The following is a 21,516-nucleotide window of genomic DNA, read 5'->3' as shown; positions in this document are numbered from 1 at the left end:
ATCGAGTTTTCAAAACAAAAATTATACAACAGTTTCTGCTTAGAATTAGGTTTTCTAGCCACTTCCGTGGTTATTTTGTCCAAAAATTTTTTCAACCGCAAGAAAGGGTGGGAACCACCCCCAAGATAAAAGCGCCATAGGATATAGGGAAGACTTTGTTTCTTGAACTATTCCTACTTACAGCGAAAATATCGCAATCAAGTAAATTGATGCAATAGGATGGAATTCGGAGCCAAATACCCTCACTGACTGCACTACTTGTATTTTAACAGGATCAAAACTGATATAGTGAAAATAAATTACAAATAATTGTCTTAATATAAGATAGGTATGTTTATTGCTACAACACAGAATAATACACTTTTCAACAGTACAACAACTAGTTGCTATAATAACTTTAATATGATATAGGTAACAAAAACTATTTTAATGAGTCATTGTTACTACAGATTATGTATACTAAAAATAAGATATCTAATAATTTACAAAGCTTAGTTCACGCAAAAGATAGATACACAGTTTTGTACATTTTAAAATAATTTCAAATTGACTAGTAGTTTAAAAATATCTTTACTTTACTTACGTCTTCATTGTGAATGCATATGGAACTATTCAGTTAATTTTTACTTTGTTAATGGTGCCACTACAAGAAATCTCTACTGTGTCCGGTTAATCCACGAGAGTGTTTAATTATTAGTGTTTTACGTTGTTCCAATAGGGCTTTTCATCGATTGTCATTTGTTTCGAGCTTCTGTCGTATGTTGTATAATCTGTGTATAATATTAATATACACGGAGTATACGACATACGACAGAAGCTCGAAACAAATGACTATTAATGAAAAGCCCTGTAGGGATCAATATTCATAACTCTGATCATACTACTCATCCATCAGCCGACAAAGCTACGTGCGATCGCTGGCGGTTCAGCAGTACGTTTGAATTTTATTCACTGCACACTCGAGCTGACCCGCGGAGTGCACTGAGAACACGATAGTTTCTGCTACGCCGCCACGTGCACGCGGCTTGAAAACAAGTCAGGAGGGTTGGCAGTCTGTGCTGGGAAATCATTCAGTACACGCTGACCGCCCGATCGATTACAACGTAGATACAGATCTGTGTGACCACCCAATAAGATCTGTAGTTTCTTTTTATATAGCTCTGTCATATAAACTTTCAAAAAAACTGTCAGATATTATTACAGAATACACTAAATTTTTCACCTAAATTCACCGTAAAAAATATACTAGAATTAGTTAATAAAATACAACATTTTCAATTGCGCAACAACTCCAGACTAATTTCATTCGACGTAAAAAATCTTTTTCCTAGTGTTTCTCCTATAGAAACTTTTGTTCTAGTTAAAAATCTTTTAGACCATAATACAAATCCGATCATTGCATTTGAAATTTTACACCTACTTCACAAACAACAGTGCAGGACTTATTATGGGTAATCCTCTAAGCCCATTGCCATCAGATATATTTATGAACCAGCTTGAAATAACTATTTCTAAACATCCCGTATTTAAACAGTTCTTATATTGGTGGAGATACGTGGATGATATACTAGTACGCTTTACAGGAACTAACAGGCAACTTGACCAATTTCTATCATACATTAATTCACTTCATAGTAATATTGAGTTTACAATAGAAACAGAACAGAATAAGTCCATACACTTTCTAGATGTAACAATTACCAGACTACACAACAAACATGAGTTCTCCGTATATCATAAACCTACCCATACTGAGACAACTATACACAATTCACCATCCCATCCTACACAACACAAATTAGCAGCCTACCATAGCATGATACATAGACTGACAGAAATTCCCATGTCAAAAAATAACTTCGAAGTAGAACTGAACATCATTAAACAAATAGCAGTAAACAATGGCTATAACGAACAAACAATTAATAAAATTTTAAACCAAAACCTCCATAAGAAAGCCCTGAAATTAGTCTATCCACGACCACATTAGACCTAGGTTAGAATGAATAAAAAGTTTCTTTTGAATGAGATATTTGAAATTAAAAATCACACTGAATTTTCTCTTAATTTTTCACCCCTGTAACTTATTAAAATAAACATTATAGAAGTTTTCAGGGACCTTCGGCCCTTGGTAATAATGTAATCTTTCATTCTGCGTTTAAATTTTTCAAAAATACTTATGAGTTTTCTCAGGATTCGAAAAAAATTAATCCCATTTAAATAGCATTGAAGCTGAAAGTTCGTACCCATCCCCTTAATAGTGCTGCACCAAGCCACGCCGTTTTTTGAGTTTGCCTGTGTTTAGCTAAAAAAATGCTTAATATAAACGCAGCTGCATTTCCTTGTCCTCAATTGAGGGCAACCTATTCTATAATTTTTTGTACGTAGCTCCATGTGTTTTTATCATTAACACATTGTCCCCGATTATGGTCTTACGGACATTCTATTCCGTCCAATGAATACTTGTGCTGCCATCTAACGGCTTTTGAACAAAATATTTAATTTGTTGAAATATAGGTTTCTATATTTACTTACGACTGGTGTATACAGCGGCAATTCACTTGAGTTTCGTTCCTTATAAATGTGAACAATTTATATTGAATGTGTCGCATGGTGTTGATAAATAATAGAATTTGTCAAAAAACTATTGCTAATAGCGGTTTTGCTTAAAATTAGCTATCACGGATTTTCTGAAAAGCGTGTACTCGTTTGTGGACGTTCTGAGTCAACGGTTTGTGGAGTTAATCATTGTTTTAGGATATGCATATTGGTCTAATCATTCGACATTGGTGCCGTTTATAAAAAGATTCTCGTTATTTCTTCCGAGTTTTAGATATTCTCATAAATTCTTGGCCATATACCGCTGTTCTCTTCAGCAGTCTCTGAAGCTCTTCAATATTTTCAGCTAAGATAACGGTGTCATCCGCATATCTATTGTACCGATTGAATGGATTACTACAAATATTACGGGAGATTATCAATTCCCACCCGCCTCAAACGTCCAACCCGCCTGTCTCATAGACCCCAACACATAATAATTCTACAAGAGAATATAAAAAACAATAATAAAAATTAACTGAATAATAACAATATCACTAGTAAGTATATGATTAATTAATATAACACAATAGGAATTAGATATGTATTATTAGCTGTCAATGCATTTTTGTTATAAATCAATGACTTGAAATATTAAATAATTTTTAAGATTAACCAAATAATTTCGGATCAAATAAAAAAATGTTAAAACTAGAAATAAACTATACCAAAAAGTGACCTCAGTCATTGGAATGACATTATTTCCTTTAGACAAAATGGAATTTTTATAAGACTTTTAGACACATGGGAAAATCAATTTCCATCTGGAATATTATACACATACAAAGTGATATAATCTTATGACAAAGTCATTCGAGCGAAAATGTTCCAAAACGCAACACGAAAACCATGAAAATCGCTGTTGTTCTTTTATTTATCAAGATCTATTTCTATTTAGTTGTTCTAGGAGATCTGTGCTTTTTATTTATGATATCTAGAACAGTCTTGTCAAACACCGTCAGTTTTATATATCAGCACACAAAACAACTTAAAAGAACAACTGAGATTAGAGACGACTTTGCTGCTGTCTTTGTCAATTTCTATTAGTAGAGACAGTACATGGTGAAGAGTAAAATACACTGGAGTGCAAAATTAACCGGACATCTTAAAAATGGGCCAATTTTGATGTCTCGAATTTCCTAAACCTGTTGTCCGATTTAAGTGATTTTTTAATATGTTATATCCTCATTCTTTAACAATATCGCTATAATAATATTGTTGCTAAACACGTAAAGTTTCATTGTATACCATATGTTTCATACCAATGAAACTGTGTTTTTTCTAAAACTTGGCATCACCCTGTGGAATATTCTAGCATTTATAACATACTCAAATTAAAACCCATCTATAGCCTCATGTTTTCTCAACATTCTGTTTTTTTTTTCATTCATTCGCTTATGTTGGGCCATAAAAAAGTTAGGTACTTTAACAATTAGCCATGTTTTTCATCAATACAGGGTGTTTTTAAATAAGTATGGCAAACTGCAAGGGGTAATTCTACATGAAAAAATAATGACAGTTTGCTTTATAAACCTATGTCCGCAAATGCTTCGTTTCTGAGATAGAGGGTGTTGAAATTTTTCTTACAAACTGACGATTCATTTATTGCTTTAAAACCGGTTGATATATGCAAATGAAATTTGGTGAGTTTTAAGAGGTAGTTATTGCACATTTTTTGACATACAATTAAGAATTTAATGTTTTACCATTGGGGGGCCTACGGGTAATATGACGGCTCATATTACCCGTATGCGCGCTAATGGTGAATATTAAATTCTTACTTGTATGTCAAAAAATGTACAATAACTACGTCTTAAAACCCACCAACTTTCATTTGCATATCTCAACCGGTGTTAAAGCAAAAAACAAATCGTCAGTTTGTAAGAAAAATTTTAACACCCCCTATCTCGGAAACGAAGCATTTGCGGACATACCGTTTATAAAGCAAACTGTCATTATTTTTTCATGCAGAATTATCCCTTAAAGTTTGCCATACTTATTTAAAAACACCCTGTATTGGTGAAAAACATGGCTAGTTGTTAAAGTACCTAACTTTTTTATGGTCCAATGTAAGCGAATGAATCAAAAAACAGAATGTTGAGAAAACATGAGGCTATAGTCGGATTTTAATTTTAGTATTTTATAAATGCTAAAATATTCCACAGGGTGACGCGAACTTTGAGAAAAAACAGATATGATTGGTACACCCGGTATACAATGAAAATTTAACTGTTTAGCAACAAATGCGATATTCTTAAAGAATAAGGCTATAACATATTAAAAAAATTACTTAAATCAGACAACGGGTTTAGAAAATTAGGGACATCAAAAATGACCCATTTTTAAGGTGTCCGGTTAATTTTGCACCCCAGTGTACAATAGCAGGATATCATCACTTGACACAGCACTGACGTCATAATCTTTCACTCATAGTATAACCTCTAACATAAGACTGACTTGACATTGACTTGATACTAAGTTCACGCTGAGCACATGAACTTGATATGACGCTGACACAGCAAGAAGTTAGTGTCAAGTCATAGAAGTCATCTTTTTCGTCAACCATTTTTCATCCACTCGTAAATGTAGGTCTTCCCCAATTGCTTCCATCTTTCTCTATATTGCGCCAATTTAGTCCACTGTTTGCCTGCCACTACTCTTATGTCATCTACTCATCTCTTTTGAGGTCTTCCCACGTCTTCTCCTTGGTCCTCCATTCTAGGATTTCCGTGTCCACAAGGAGTGAAATATTATGACGTCAAAGTGTACAGTGTTCAAGTGATGACATCCTACTTAAAATTATAATATATTTCTATGTAAATAAGTGTCCATTGATGTATAAATGATTAACTATAAAAATCCGATAAACAGTATGTTCACAAATCAACTTTTTTCTAAAATTAGATCACTCTGTACGATTTAAAACTTATTGAGCAAAAATTATATTTATGCAAATAAATATATATGCACTGGACGTAAAAACCTAATATTTTTAACACCGTGTACTCTAAAAATATTGTACTTTGTCAAATCCTTCAAAATTATACAACTATGAAACTATTTCTGTATACCTCAGTATAATGTACTAACCCAATCGTATATAATAAAGTACATTATTTTTAAAATACACACCATACAGTCTTCGATACATACAATAATTCTAAAATACAAGTATACTTACATTAACAATTCACTTTTAAAAGGTTCAAAAATTGTTTAAAAGGAAATAAAATAAATTATACTTTTTGTATAATGAACAGCGTGGAAGTGGCAAAGTTCTCCGGATAATATTGCAAAAACAGAATATTTAAAAAGAAATAATTTTTAAAATACTAAATTATAATCTGAATTTTCCGAATGCCATATATCTGTGCTGCTTTGAATTTTTTCCGAGACAAAAAAGTACGTATAATTTTATATTAGCCCAGGTGAGATCTGTTTATGTTAGTTCGAAGAGAGTAGGACCTTATATTTTTGTAGAAAGGTCTGCGTTAGTTTCCATATAACGAGAATATCAATATGCTCCATGAAACAATTATGAAAAATTAAGGAAAAAAGAAAAAATCTATGGTATACATCCGATTTTCAACCTTTCACTCTGAATATTTCGAAAGCATAACATACATGACAAAAAGGGATACAAATAGAATTGCCAGCAATTAAATTGCCTATCAAAAATGCTTGTAATCTTTTTCTCATAGGCATCCTTCAGTGCGTCACAGTTTTTCGTTTTCTTTCTAACGCATTAAATTGTATGTGACAGAAAAAAGGCACGTCCGTGATTACAGACATTTATAACGTTTATTCTAGTGGTTGATAGATGGCGCTATAATCAAAAAAAATTATTTACGAATTATATAATATATCTACGAATATAATCTGTACAAAGACTATACAAATCAAAGAAAATACAATTTTATAAATGTAATAAACATCATTGATTTGCTTTTATGCCAAATTGCAAATAAAATGTGACAACTGACAGATTTAACTAAAATGTCATGTTAGAATAAATGTTATAAATGTGTATTATCACGGACTTACCTTTTTTTCCATCATTTGTGACTGAAAAATGCCCATGAAAAGAACCATACAATAATTATTTGTGAGAAAACTCACATAAAGAATTGTAAAAAAAACGTTTGGAAATTTGTCTATCAAAAATCGACACCTTTAAAAAATTTGTGAAAAATTGGTATAAAAATTTTTAGAGGAAGTATCTCCAAAATAATGGTGTAAATAAAAATGCCTAAATTTTTTCTGTTGCAATAACTCTCTGTCTGGAAAATTCTAAAATTTTCAAATTTTTAACATGTAAAAAGTTGTTTGTCATCGGTATGTTTGATTTACGTGACGATGCTGTCAAATCCACTAAGAATATCGGTTAATTGCTAAAAATTCATAAAATTAATTTTTCTAAAAATTATATAAACAGAAAAACGGCGGCTCACTTTTCTTCACTCCATTGTTTTGTAGATAAAATCTTCAATTCCCATAAGAAAAATTCCGAACGGTTATTTTTCAACTGTTTTCGCACTTTTTCATTTTTGTAGGATGGACAATTCTTCCAATTTCTTCATAAATATGATACTTTTACATATATTAAGCACAAACCATGGAAAAATAGTGGCTTATAACGATGACTCTTCGATTTGAAATTTTTCCTGCATTTGTTACGACTTTTTCAGTTAGAGCACATTTATAATCTAGTTATAAACAACATCCTCCAACCGATACATTCCTCTAAAAATGTCAGACTTACTGACTCAACCAACTGAAGCAAGCTATTTTAGAACAGAACTCAACTGGACTATACCTCATAAAAATGGTTTAAATAATTTAAATACATGATTAGATGTTGATAAAAATAGTGTGATAGTATATATTCGGAAAACAAATATTTGATCTCTTTGAGATCTCTAGATAAAAAATCGAAATTCCTCTGGTTACAACTATTCCAGCAGGTCTGTGTTACGTCTAAATCATTATTAACTTTTCTAAAGTTTAACTGACCTCCCCTTACCAACGTACTCGCCGGATACTCGTACTCCAACATAAAAAATTATGATAAATGGTTTAGGGGTACAGCAAAAAATATACATTCCTAGTGGCTATCGTAATCAGTACATACCTGGATGGAATAGGAAAAGTGAAAACTTCTAGACAAAACAAAACTTCAGAAAATTCAAGAATATGTCGAAACCGGCTAAAACTCCATTGCTTACGAACTTCTTGAGTTTGTTTAGATACAGATAAAGTAGAAAATTGACAATAAAGTTAAACCCTTAGAATAAAAATGTATACCATTTTTATTCAGTTGCAATGCGAAGGCAAAACCGTCTTATTTTTCACTTAGAACAGGGAGCGCAAACCAGCATTCTGAATCGACGATTTTCGACTCTTTTTGGAGTCATCATCAGAGAGGCGTAGGATTGCTGCTCTCTGCTCGAAGTGACAAAACCACGAAAGCTTATCCCCGCATTGCAACTGACGTTAATGGAGTAGGTGACTAGCGTCATCTGGCCACTGAAAGGCAAAGTTTTCAACCTAATATAAACATTAATAATATTGAAAAATATTAAAAATATTAATAAAAGATTTTTAATTGAAAACTTATTGGTCCATTTCCCTGGTAACACCTCTATGGCTTCTAAAAATTGCAAGCCAGATGGATGCTGCATTGAAGACAAGAGGGAATTCTAAAAAGTTGCAATTCACAACCCTGTCTACAGCTTGCCTTTCAGTGGCCAGTGACGCTAGTCACCTACTCCATTAACGTCAGTTGCAATGCGGGGATAAGCTTTCGTGGTTTTGTCACTTCGAGCAGAGAGCAGCAAGCCTACGCCTCTCCGATGATGACTCCAAAAAGAGTCAAAAATCGTCAATTCAGAGGGCTGGTTTGCGCTTCCTGTTCTAAATGAAAAATAAGACATTGCAACTGAATAAAAATGGTATACATTTTTATTTTATTAGTATTACTCCTATAAAGTAACTAGGTCCATTTTTCCGTTGGAACTTTACCAAGCTGTAGACGGGGTTGTGAATTGCAACTTTTTAGAATTCCCTCTTGTCTTTAACCCGCCGTTACACGCGTCTTCTATTGTGACGTAGTTGCACGCGTATGAGCGTCGCCCTCACCTACATAAATTCGACTTATTTCGAGAAAGAATGAATGTCAACATGTATAAATATAAAATGGATTGTACTCACATATTATAGAAAGTCTCGTAAACCAATTTTTTTATTAAATTAACAAAACAAAAGTAAAAATAATATAGATCAAAAGCAAGTTTTCTTAATTTTCAATTTCAGCAAGCCACTGAAGGAATTAACGTTCATTTACTAAAAATACAAATTAAAATTAACAACTGTTCTGAAGCTATTTCTTTGTGGCATTTAAGTATGTAATTAACTATTAATATTTTGTATTTTGATAACGACGTCCGAGGTGGAATTCGAAACGTCAATAAAATAAATGTTTCAAGTTAAATTGTGGCTTATTTCCCAATTAGAATAGGTAAATTTAAAAATGGGTTCTTAACCAGTGGCGCACCTAGAATTTTGCTCTGCGTAGAGAGGGGTTTGCTTGGGCACCGAAAGTTTTTTGTATTATTTGTGAAAGATAAGTTACATTTTCCTACCTTCTTTTATATATATTTCTATATGCTCTGGGTGGGATTTTAACCCCCAAACCCCCCTCGGTGTGCCACTGTTCCTAACCTAATCCAAACAATAATATTTTAATTAAACCTACCTAAATATTAAATAAAAACCTAAAAGTTTCTTTGAGATAACAGAAACGTTATTTCACCGTGACTGCACGCGCAGTGAGGAATTCCCTCACTTGAAGAGGGATGTCTCTTCTTTCAACTATCACACAGCACACTGACCGCCTGAAATATTCTATAACTTTTTCATACCCTCTCATGAACCATGCTAAAGGCATTCCTGGGTGCTTAAGGTTATCGTATTAGTTTACACAATTTCATTGCTTATAAACAAATATGGTGAGGGATTCCCTCATAGCGCGTGTAATGGCGGGTTAATGCAGCATCCATCTGGCTTGCAATTTTTAGAAGCCATGGAGGTGTTACCAGGAAAATGGACCAATAAGTTTTCAATTAAAAATCTTTTATTAATATTTTTGGTATTTTTCAATATTATTAATGTTTATATTAGGTTGAAAACTTTGCCTTTTAAACCCTTAGACTTTAAAAAATCTATCCCTGAGCAGTGATCGCTTAAAAAAAACTTAGAAGTGAACAACCAGGGACTAGGCAAAGTCATGAAATCAATCACAACAAAATCGCTTTACACATAAGTGTAATAATACATAACAGCATACAAAAATTCTGCAGCACAACTGCAGACCTCGATGCTTAGCTCTTGGACTTAACTCCACGGCTGTAGACTGTGGATATGACTGAATAGCGTTCACATAAAAAATACACTTAGATATTCAGCTTAATAACACCATGCATATAATATCTGTAAAAATCAAGTATACCCCAACAGAATTATATCGTCACGCCACATGGCTCGAATAACAGATAACAGATAGACAAAGTGGATACTGCAATGGAGACCAACAGATGATGCCTACCGGAACAGAGGTCGCCCTCCGACACGTTGGACTGACGACTTAAACGTTGCCATAGACATTCGATGCAAAAAGCACATGATCGAAATAGATGGAAAATTATGAGGAAAATCTTATGTCCAGCAGTGAAAAAGCAAAGGTAACTCAACTTTTGTTAATTTTTGACAAAACGCAACATTTATACGTATTTCCATACTTTTTAAAGTATCTTCATCAACCATACAATCTTATTGGGAATGATCTTTTGTGTAGTGTATTCATATACATATTAAATGTCTTGTTACTATGTAAAGTCGGATTCTGGATCCGATAAAGATGAGAAGTCATTGTTTTTATAAAGAAAAATTCCTCTCTTGATCGGATTCGAACCAGCGACTCACTGAACTGTCACTCAGTGAAATTTCCATATTAAATTACTTGACCATTTTTATAAGACACAAAAATAATTTACCAATAAGCTAACAATAAATTATATCACAATATAAAAATTTACTAAAAGTAACGACAGTTGATATGAAATCTAATAGAATATAAAAAATATTTAAAATAGCATTAGTGCCCATGATTACAACGGGTTTGTACAGTCAGATTATTATACAATTATGTAATTGTGAATATCTCTGAATTTTTAAATGATTATTTCGCTAACTCTATTATATATTCCAATAAGAGTAAAAGGAACAAACGAAAAAAAAACTTGTGCCGAAAAAAAAAAACGAAAAATAAACGAAGTGCCGAGTCATTGAATAGTCACCGAGCCGCAAGACCCTCTCGTCGCACAGTCGACTAAGGGTTAATACAGACGAAACGGCTGTGAAAGTGGCTGGCCACAGTCGCTGATCCTCGGCACTGTGGCGTCCATTACAAAATCATTGGGGCGACAAAATCAGGGGCCTGTTTCAGCCACTTTGTGGATCCAGAGTCTGTTTTAAACCTAACCGAAATGTGAATGCCAAAATGTAATGGTATGATTTAGATTTTGCGCCGTAATCGTTCATCTCAGTCAAATTTAATACATCCAACGTCACTATTATGTAACTGGAACAAAATTGGTTTTTAATTGGAGCTAAATACTGAATTAAATACGTATTTTACAATAACAAAGGCCGCTAAAACAACATGGAATGCAAGTACATATAGGACTTTAGAGTGGAATTCCCTTAACTAACGTGCTCCGAAAAACGTGAAACCGGTCCTGACGGCTGGAACGGTTATGGCCACCACTTTCTGGGATTCACAAGATATGATCTACATCGATTACCTGCAGAAAGCATGGTAAGCTATGCTAGGCATGCTAGGTTAAGCACGGTTGAAGCTAAAATGGTCACATGTCTACTATATCTAGTTATTGGGTCGATTCGGTGCCTCATTGCAAAAAAAAACGGCTCCATGTGACAAAGAAAAAATGCTCTTCCATCATGACAACGTATCGACAAACACTTTCGCCGTCGTCACGGCCAAATTGGTCGAATTGGGCTACGAATTTCTGCCCCATCCACAGACTTCTCCCGATTTGGCCCCGTGCGACTTATTATGTTTCTAAACTTGAAATTTGTCACTCGCCGCCGAGCAGAGAAATTTGAGTTGAATACGGAGGTCCACTAAGGATACTTCTTATTTTTCAGACGGGTTAAAAAAGTTAAGGGTTAAAGACGGGTTAAAGTTAAAAAACTTGTCTTTTAGTTAAATTGTAAAATTCTTCTGACTTATATAAAACACTTCCTTTAAATAAACTTGAATAACTTACTGCTGTACAAACCCACTGACCTTATTTCATCGTTTAGACTGTATATGTTTTGATATCTAATTTTAAAGACTGCCTCTATGTTTCAAATAAAAAATATAGGATACTACTATTACCTAATACACATTATCTACAAAAATGAATAGTGGAGGAGAGATGTAGAAGTCTGAATACAAAATTTATTCTGTAAAAAATAATACTAGCTTTATATCCTTTTGGAAGTTTTATTTAAATGAGACTGATACTGACGTTGTTTACATATAAACCAAATAAGTGACCGTAAAAAATTTGGTGAATGGTCCCATGGTACTGCGTTTTAACAAGAACATATATAATGTTATATATTCAGCCCTGTGATGTAACAAACCCGTTATAAATAACGTGTACACGTTATGTTAACATAACGTTTGATTATAACAGCCTGTATAACGTGTTGCCAAAAATTAGATGTGATGTATCATGTTTTTAACGTGCACGTTATCCAGCATGTTATTTTCAAAACGTTAAAGCATCGTCTTGCGCGACAAGAATAACAGTATACAGAAATTGAATACGTTAGAGGAAGACAGACATAAACATGCAGCGTGCGGCGAAGTACGCATCTTGTTCATCGCACTTACACATCTGGTCTGGCCCTGGCACCAAAACCAAGATGTTATTTGAAATTCCCAGCCCTGGGCCCGTGAGGTGTTCTTTCTATTGTGCATTGTGCAGTTTATTTAATTTTTGTTTGTCGTGTTGTTTCAAGGCTTGAAATAAACAACAAAAAGAACATTCAAATGGATTTACCGAATCTGGCCAAACTGGTCTTTTATAGTCTGTATGTTTTCTTCATTTATATGAATAAAATGTTTTTGTTTAAAAATAACATAACCTCAAAAATAATACAATATTTATAAAAAATAACTTTACAAAATAGCATCATCTAATTATTTTAATAACCCGACGTTTACAATCTGACAAAATTCTGGACTAAATTGTCCATTTTTTATATTTATTTATTCTTTATACTACACGTTATTTTATACCAAGAGGTTAAATAGGTGGCGTTAAGTTGAACCTGTTACGTTACCAGATAACGGCTACACGTTATGAGATAACGCTTTTGAGAAACGTTATCTGTCATACATCACATCAATCTGTAGAATTTAACGTAAATGCAGGATAACGTGCACGTTATTTATAACGTGTTTGATACATCACAGGGGTGATTATGTCTTATACATCTTTTATTCGTTGTATCATACCATAATTTTGTTAAGTAAGAAAATTATTTGGAAGTACAAATCTATTATAATATATTCGTTGTACCATAAATTTGTTAAGTAAGCAAATTATTTGGAAGTACAAATATATTATAATTATATATTTAAGATGTATGAAAGCATATTTTCTTTGGCTCGTCTTCCAAGCAAGTTCTGTCTGAAGAGCTAAAAATAGCGAAACAGGTGTCACAGAATGACGGGTTAGAGGAAGTGTGAATATTCCTTTTGGTATATTATTTACACAAATATATTTAATTAAAAAATAGTTAGGTACCTGAGAACCACATTATTTTTGTCAAAACCAACTAAACCTAAGTTATAGATGAGTTACTTTTGGCCTAAATGATGTTCATGGAAATGTTTAGTTGACACCGTCTTTAATTAATTCATACAGTTTTTCTGGGTCTAATAACCTCATTTTACTTTACATAGCGAAACAAGTGGATGACGTTGTTGTAATGGTCTTGCAGTATATGCCTGAGAGGGTTATTTGGGCTATGCAGCTGTCAACATTTTTGTACGATATATGTACCAGGGTTGGAAAAAACCCGGGTTTTTTTTTAAAGCCCAACCCGACGGATTTCTTGGGGTTTTTTCGGGTTTTTTTGGAGATTTTCAGTTTTTTATTTAGATTTGATATATAGTTTCTGCTCTATCAAAAGTTTCACAAAAATTATGAATTTTATTGCAAAAATAATAAAATAACAAAATATGCTTACAAAATAAAGCAACTTGACAATGTCAGCAATTTATAAGCAACTGTCACATATATGTTGAAATTAGGACAGAGAAGGAGCAAGAATTTGATAAAAATATCTCCAAAATATTAGATAATGTCGCCATATATAGAGAGGCTCTGTATTTGCAAAAACAACTTGCCGTTATTGTGAAAGCTCTAGACAGATTCCAAAGCGATTCTGTAAACATTTCTGATGCAGTAGAAATATGGAAAGATGCCCTCGACCATGATTTGTTACAGTCATACAGACAAGAAATAAAAAAGAGATATGACTTTGCCATTCAACCATTTCACCTTTTTGCAAATACTATGGATCACAAATACATGGGAAGACGACTTACAGGGGAAGAAGAGGAAACAGTCGAACAATGGGTTGCATCGAATCTTTCTGATAAGTTTTTGGCAGTGATGTTATCATTCAAGATTAAGGATACATATATGTTCCCCGCAACACTTTTCAAAGAAGAACTTGTCAAAAAATTCTCAACAAAGAAATGGTGGAAGCTGATATCAATAAAAAATAAAAAAACAAATAAAATACCATATGAATTTTGTATTTATATGTTATCTTTGTTCTCATGTCCAGCTTCATCTGCATCTATTGAGCGGATTTTTTCTTCATATGGATTAATATGGACTAAGCTTCGCAACAGATTAGGTGAACTTGGTAAAAATATATAATCATAAGCCTAGAACCGAGTCCTCTTCCTCGATCGAGTCTAACGAATAACGAATGGGAATTGGGAATGTGACAAAAATACAGATTCTGATTTTCCTGATAACTAATATGCTTTGCTGATGCTTTGTTTAACAAGAAACTTGTTTATTTTTTTATTTGTCTATATACCATGTTTAAAATAAGTGTTTTATTAGTTTAGTTTCAATTTCTCTCGTTTTGTATTCACCTACTACTTACTTCATGGTATTTATGCTAGTTTTTGTTTTTATTCCGAAATAAATATGACGTTCATTCAACTGAAAATTTGCTATTTTTGAAAAAACCCCAAAAAACCCAATAATAGTGGGTTTTATCAATTGCAAAAACCCGAAAAAACCCGCTGGGTTTTATAAGATGAGGAAATTCTATGCCAACCCTGATATGAACGTATATAAATTATACATACTTCTTGCACAATTTCCTTTTTTCTACTATTTATACTTTTGTACTCTGACTTCTACATATCAATGGTCAACTTTCACTTTTATATCAAAATTGGGGTAGGGGGGTATAAGGGATGACCGAATATGGAAAACGAGGATGTGATAGTGCGAAGACATTTTCAGACATTGCTGTCAAAAACCGGCGCACCGCTAAAACTGATAGGCTGAGCGTGAGCGACAAGATTCGATCGCATTCCTTTTGATGGTGGCACTGCGTTTTCCTCTGCAGTCGCTGCTTGTCGCATCTCTTCAGCTGTAGCCCTAAATAAAGAAAAAAAAATGTATTGTTTAGTTAAGGATAAAATTCGGAATTGTAGCATTTACTCAAAATATTACAGTATAAATATTTATTATAACAGATCAAATTATTGTTATCAGCCGTTTGAAGAAGAAATCGTTTATTTTTAATTTTAAAATAAAATTTTTTTAGACTAAGGGCCGGTTGTTCGAACGCTAATCAACATTGATCACTATCACATACTTAATTACTGTCACAACTGTCAATGTCAACTTTGGTTGGGTTGCTGAAAACATAGTTAATTATAATTGAAGACCTTGGGACCAGAAGGGGGCAAGCCACAATTTCGTCAAAAATGAATTAAAGTAGAAATCGCACACTTTAAGACCATATTAATGTCCCAAACAGAAAATTTCAGCAGTTTTCTCATAGATGGCGCCGCTGTAGTTAAGTCCCGTTGTGTCACCATTACTTTATATTGCAACAGAAGGAGACAAGCCACAGTAGTAATCAACATGGCGGCGGAACATTCCCGTGCATGTAAACGGAAAATAGACTTTTTTGAGTTTGATTCTGAACACAGTGGCCAAGATCCATTTTTAAATAAAAGCGAATATGACAAAGACTATACAGCATCCGGAAGTAGCAGCGATTGGGAAAATATAAACTCAGGAACAGTAAGTTTATTTACTGTGTGGCTTGTCCCCTTATGTTATATTTTTCGAACCTAAAAATATTAGGATTGTTCTAAAGGTTTTTTGTTGCTTATGTATTGTATGTAGGAAAATGAATAGGTTTATACCCCACAGACTTCTCGAGTTCTCTTGACAACTCCAGAAAAGTAGGCGCCTTCTAGATGGAGACACAAGGATACCCAACGACATAAAAATTAAGCGCAAGACTAAAAAAAATCTAGTTTACGAATATGTATTATTGTGTTTCAATTTATCAATCAAAGATAGAATAAAATTTTTTATTTTTTTTTTAATATAACGCGGGCACATAAATTTGATACACCCTGTATATTGATTTGTAAATATTTATTAGAAGTTAGCTTTCACGCAAGGTGGTTTCTCCTTAATGAATTTTTCCATGAAGAATATTAAAAATATTTGTAAATAAAAGTGAAGTGAAAGCTATTTAGGATTATTATTTTAAACCGATTGTTTATTACGGGAAAGGTAGAAGCCATAGGTAATTAGTTCTTAGAAAATTAAGGTAAAGAAAGTTTGGAATTTTAATCCCTTTTTGTTTAACCCCGAGTAAATTTTGTAGAATTTCCCGAAAGTAATTATTATGATGGTAGGAATATTTTTGAAAGTATGAGTGGGTATTTCGAATGAAAAAAAGAATGGGGAAGAAGAAATGTCTCTGATTGGTTTGGCAATTTGGAATGGGAAGGAGAGAAGGTTGAATTTTCAGATGGTTTTGAAGAGAGGGATTATTGTGTTACCGGCATTCGAGAAGAGCAGTCAAACGTTTTCGTGAGTAGTTCAGAAGCAAGTACTAGTGGTTGTTTTGATAGTGAGAGTAGCTGAAAAGTGGAACTAGAGACAAATCAAATCGAAAAGAAATACCTCTTTGATTCTGTAAAGTCCAAGAGAGTAAGTTACAAGAATTATCGTTATTAAAATTATTTGTGACACCAAGTAAAAAAGATACTTGGGTCTCAGGAGATTGTTGTTGAGAGAAAGAGAGGAGAGAGTTTTGGAGTTTATTGAACGAGTACTGGCAAAAAGGGGCCTGGCTTGTGTTTTGGAGAAATAGTTGCTGGTATCCTGCTGGATTGTTTGCTGAGAACGGAGAGGGCTTTGACTGGTAGTCTAACATAATCAACAAGGAAGAGCTGTTTGGGTCAAGAGGAGACATCATTGTGTGTGAATTAAAAAGGTCAGTCAATAACCTAGGTGATAGATTTTCTTTATAATCAGAAGTTAAATTTCTTTTACGTAAAAGCATATGCGTTTAAGATTCCAACATTTCAAAAATTTAATAGAAAGTATAAGTAATTTGCGAATACCAAATTTGTTTGTTTAGCTTGTTTTTTTATTGAGGGTATCAAGAAAAAAGCGATAAATATTTGTTTGAATTAGATTAATTTATATGGTAAAAGTTTCTTTTGGACAGTTATGCCCACAGGATTTAATTGATAAATTTATAGAGCATTGCTTTTGATAATAAAGGTATTTGTGTGTGCTTATTTATGATTTTTCTATTTATTTCCTTTTCCTATCTTATCCCGATAAGGATCAACTAAGAGATACTGAAGCCACGAGAAAGGATAAAAGTATAACCTAAGAGAATTTAATTAATTTTTTTTTTGAGAAAAGACACCCTGAGATTTTTTCTTAATATTTTTATGTATGATTTGCGTTAATTAAATAATTGATCAAATAAATAATAATTAATATAAAAGTAATAGAAAGCAGATCATAACAGTATATAAATACCAAAGGAAAGAAAATAGAACCAAAAAAATTAGGTGCACCTTGCGGTTGCAAAAAACAGTGTAGGCAGAAATTGGTGCTTGCCAACAGATTCTACCAGATACTGAGAATAATGAACCACTGGAAGACATTGAACATTTGGACGACTTTTCAGATATTGAAAATATTGACAACTGAATTATTTTATTGTTGCATTTTATGTTCATATTTTAGAATATAATTTTTTATACAAAAGGGGATAAACCTCATATTTTTTCAAAAAATGTTCAAAAACTCAAAAACCGTTAAATAAACGTCTGTGGTATTTTATTGTGTATTTAATATCATATTTCCAAACGATTATGGGCCTTACTACCAAGAAAATTTTAAAAATTGGATTTCAGGATTTTAAAATTAGTTTAAAATGATGTTTTCTCCAAAATATTGTTTGGTGGCATGCCCCCTTCTGGTCCCAAGGTCTTCAATTATGAGATTAGTTAATCAATTATGTTAATAATTGTTATGTTAATTGACTAACTAATCTCATAATTATAATTAACTATGTTTTCAGCAACCCAACCAAAGATGACATTGACAGTTGTGACAGTAATTAAATATTTGATAGTGATCAATGTTGATTAGCGTTCGAACAACCGGCCCTTAATTGTTAAAAGAAGTATTAAAACAATGGCAGAAGCAAGCTGGAAGCCAAAGTATTATTTTTTCTATATATTTTTTGATTAATAGTTACAAATAAACAGGATCTTTAAAATATAGTAACGCCATCAAACATGTTTTTTTAATGAATTATAACCAAATTTCAATGATTCGTAACAAGTTCAACGCCCTGTATAATTGAAAAGGGATAAAAAAAGCAACGACCTAAAACGTTTTTAACAGGGCAAGTCAAAACAAAAATGCATTATTTGCTCAGTATTTTTAAATGCAGCACTTTTTTGTAAATTTGGGAAACATAGTTTGCATACTGAAAAAAGTCTAAATTGACAAGGGTTGCACAATTCGCAACAATAAATAGTCTGGGCTGATTATCGGAGAATAGGCCATTTTTGGGAAAAGTTATTTACCAGCAATTTTATTGCTGGAATCTACTCACACAAAAAAGTGTGCTACTTTTTTTATAAACAAAATGGCGCCCGAAAATCGTGTTTTTTTTCAATTTTTGCTCTATAACTCCAAAGATTTTAACTTTACAACAAAAACACTCAAATAAAAATTCACCACAATTAAATTCTGCATAGAGACGTGTTTTTTCCAATTTACTTCGACGAAAAGTTTCAACGGAAAAAGCGGGGTTTTCCAACAAAATCTTTAATTTTCAACTAAACTTTTAGATAAGTAATTGTTAATTAATAATTAAATAACTTGGTAATGTAAAAGCCCTTTTCGTATAGATTACAATTCCAGAAGCCGATGAAAATTGAATGAACAGTTTAGCAACAATTGAATTGTTACTTAAAAATTTACGGTCGCTATAATAACGACAATAATTATGATGCATAAGAATAACTACGATTTTTTCATAAAAAGACACTATACCTATCTCACGTACTTTACAGAATTGAAATTTGACTATTTAAGCGGCCTCGGGAATATTTTAAAATTATAAAGAATTTTTTGGCTTATAAACAAATAGAATATCTCGAGAAATATTAAACTAAATTAAATTATAAAAACGGTATTCCAAAAACAGCGGCAGGACGCTTCTTTTAAAAGAAAAAACGTTTAATTATGATGAGTAGTTCCTGAGATACAACCGGTCAAATTTGACCGGAATTTACGGCAAAGATATAAACATCAGGATCATAATTTTCAAACCATCACCTTTTTATTTTTGTCCTCTTTTTTTCCACGCCAATTTTCATATCCTTAAAATACTCATAACATATATTATTATAATAAAAACTATCGATAATACGTGTGAAAATTGCCAAAAATAGCAAAATTCCAATCAAAAATTAAGTTGGAGAAAATGTAATCCTCAATGTTCAAAATCGGTATACGTTAAAAAATGCATTTTCTCGGCTTCCCATGGAGCAATTTCCTTCATTCTTTTTTGTTCCCAAGTAACTCGAGTAGAGCCGTCGAACTAACGCATTATTAAATGTCAAACTTGCTTTTGTTTTGTTATAATAAATTAATTTATTTATTATAACACAAAATTTTAATTTGTTTAAATAAAGATTGTTTAAATAATTATACAGCTTTCAAATGAGAATATTTATGTTTTTAACTTTAAAAGGTACATCTGTAGTAAATTTAACTAAAATAAAGGCTACAACTAGAAAAAAATGCATTTTTTTAACGTATACCGTTTTTGAACTTGGAGGGTTACATTTTCTCCAACCTAATTTTTGATTGGAATTTTGCTATTTTTGGCAATTTTCACACGTATTATCGATAGTTTGTATTATAATAATTAATGTTATAAGTATTTTAAAGATATGAAAATAGGTGTGGAGAAAGAGGACAAAAATAAAAAGGTGATGGTTTAAAAATTATAATCCTATTGTTTATATCTTTGTCGTAAATTCCGGTCAATTTTGACTGGTTGTGTCTCAGGAACCACTCGTCATAATTAAATGTTTTTTCTGTTAAAAGAAGCGTCCTGCCGCTGTTTTTCGAATACCGTTTTTACGATTTAATTTAGTTTAATATTTCCCGAGATATTATATTTGTTTATAAGCAAAAAAATTGTTTATAATTTTAAAATATTCCTGAGGCCGCTTAAATAGTCCAATTTCAATTCTGTAAAGTACATTAGATAGGTATAGTGTCTTTTTATGAAAAAATCATAGTTATTCTTATGCATCATAATTATTGTCGTTATTATAGCGACCGTAAATTTTTAATTTACAATGCAATTGTTGCTAAACTGTTCATTCAATTTCCATAGGCTTCTGGAATTATAATCTATACGAAAAGGACTTTTACATTACCAAGTTATTTAATTATTGATTAACAATTACTTACCTAAAATTTTAATTGAAAATTAAAGATTTTGTTGGAAAAACCCGCTTTTTCCGGGGAAAGTTTTCGTCGAAGTGAATCGGGAAAAACACGTCTCTATGTAGAATTTAATTGCGGTGAATTTTTATTTGGGTGTTTTTGGAGTAAAGTTAAAATCTTTGGAATTATAGAGCAAAAATTGAAAAAAACACGATTTTCTGGCGCCATTTTGTTTATAAAAAAGTAGCACACTAGCTGCGGACTTTGCATACCTATATTATTAATACATACAATAATAAGATTCGATTCCAGCAATAAAATTGCTGGTAAATAACTTTTCCTTGTATTTTGCTAATTAGCCCAGAGTAAAATGATTATCTAGTTGTTAGTACTAGACTTCGAGAGAAAAGATATCCATAAAATATATCCATAAAGAAAATACCAGGAACCAATTGCGGAAGCCAATCAAATTGACCTCATTCTTATCTCGAAAAGATGGGCAACTCTGACTCAGAGCACTAACTTGTGGGGGCAAAATTGGGACAGAAAACCGCGACATCGGCAAATGAGACAAATAGTTAAATTAAAAAATGGAATGTTGAAGGATTCACAAACCCAAAAAAAGAAACAAGAATACCAAAATGCCCTCCAAATGAAACAACAGAACCAGCGGAAAATAAACTGCAGATGAGGAACGGGGACAATTAAATACAATCATAACGGAATCTAACGGAAAATTTTTTGCTCAATTAGAAATCCAATGAAATCAATTAATTTG

General features: G+C 32.4%; 1 protein-coding gene across 2 annotated transcripts in view; it reads right to left on the bottom strand.

Annotated features, from left to right (window-relative positions):
* Window positions 1-309: 309 nt before the first annotated feature.
* The window catches only part of LOC126883486 (calcium channel flower), a 64,729-nt gene continuing 43,522 nt past the window's right edge, over window positions 310-21,516 (bottom strand). Inside the window, exon 5 of one of the 2 annotated variants that reach the window (XM_050649078.1) lies at window positions 310-15,368. In XM_050649078.1, coding sequence (XP_050505035.1) covers window positions 15,227-15,368 — 142 coding nt within the window. In that variant the 3' untranslated portion in view covers window positions 310-15,226. The remainder of the gene's footprint in view (window positions 15,369-21,516) is intronic. The other variant, XM_050649079.1, reaches the window with a different exon arrangement.

This window comes from Diabrotica virgifera, chromosome 4 (assembly GCF_917563875.1).
Source record: "Diabrotica virgifera virgifera chromosome 4, PGI_DIABVI_V3a".
NCBI classification, from domain to species: Eukaryota; Metazoa; Arthropoda; class Insecta; order Coleoptera; family Chrysomelidae; genus Diabrotica; species Diabrotica virgifera.
The sequence above is the reverse complement of the archived record's forward strand: the minus strand, read 5'-3'. Positions and strand labels throughout refer to the sequence as shown.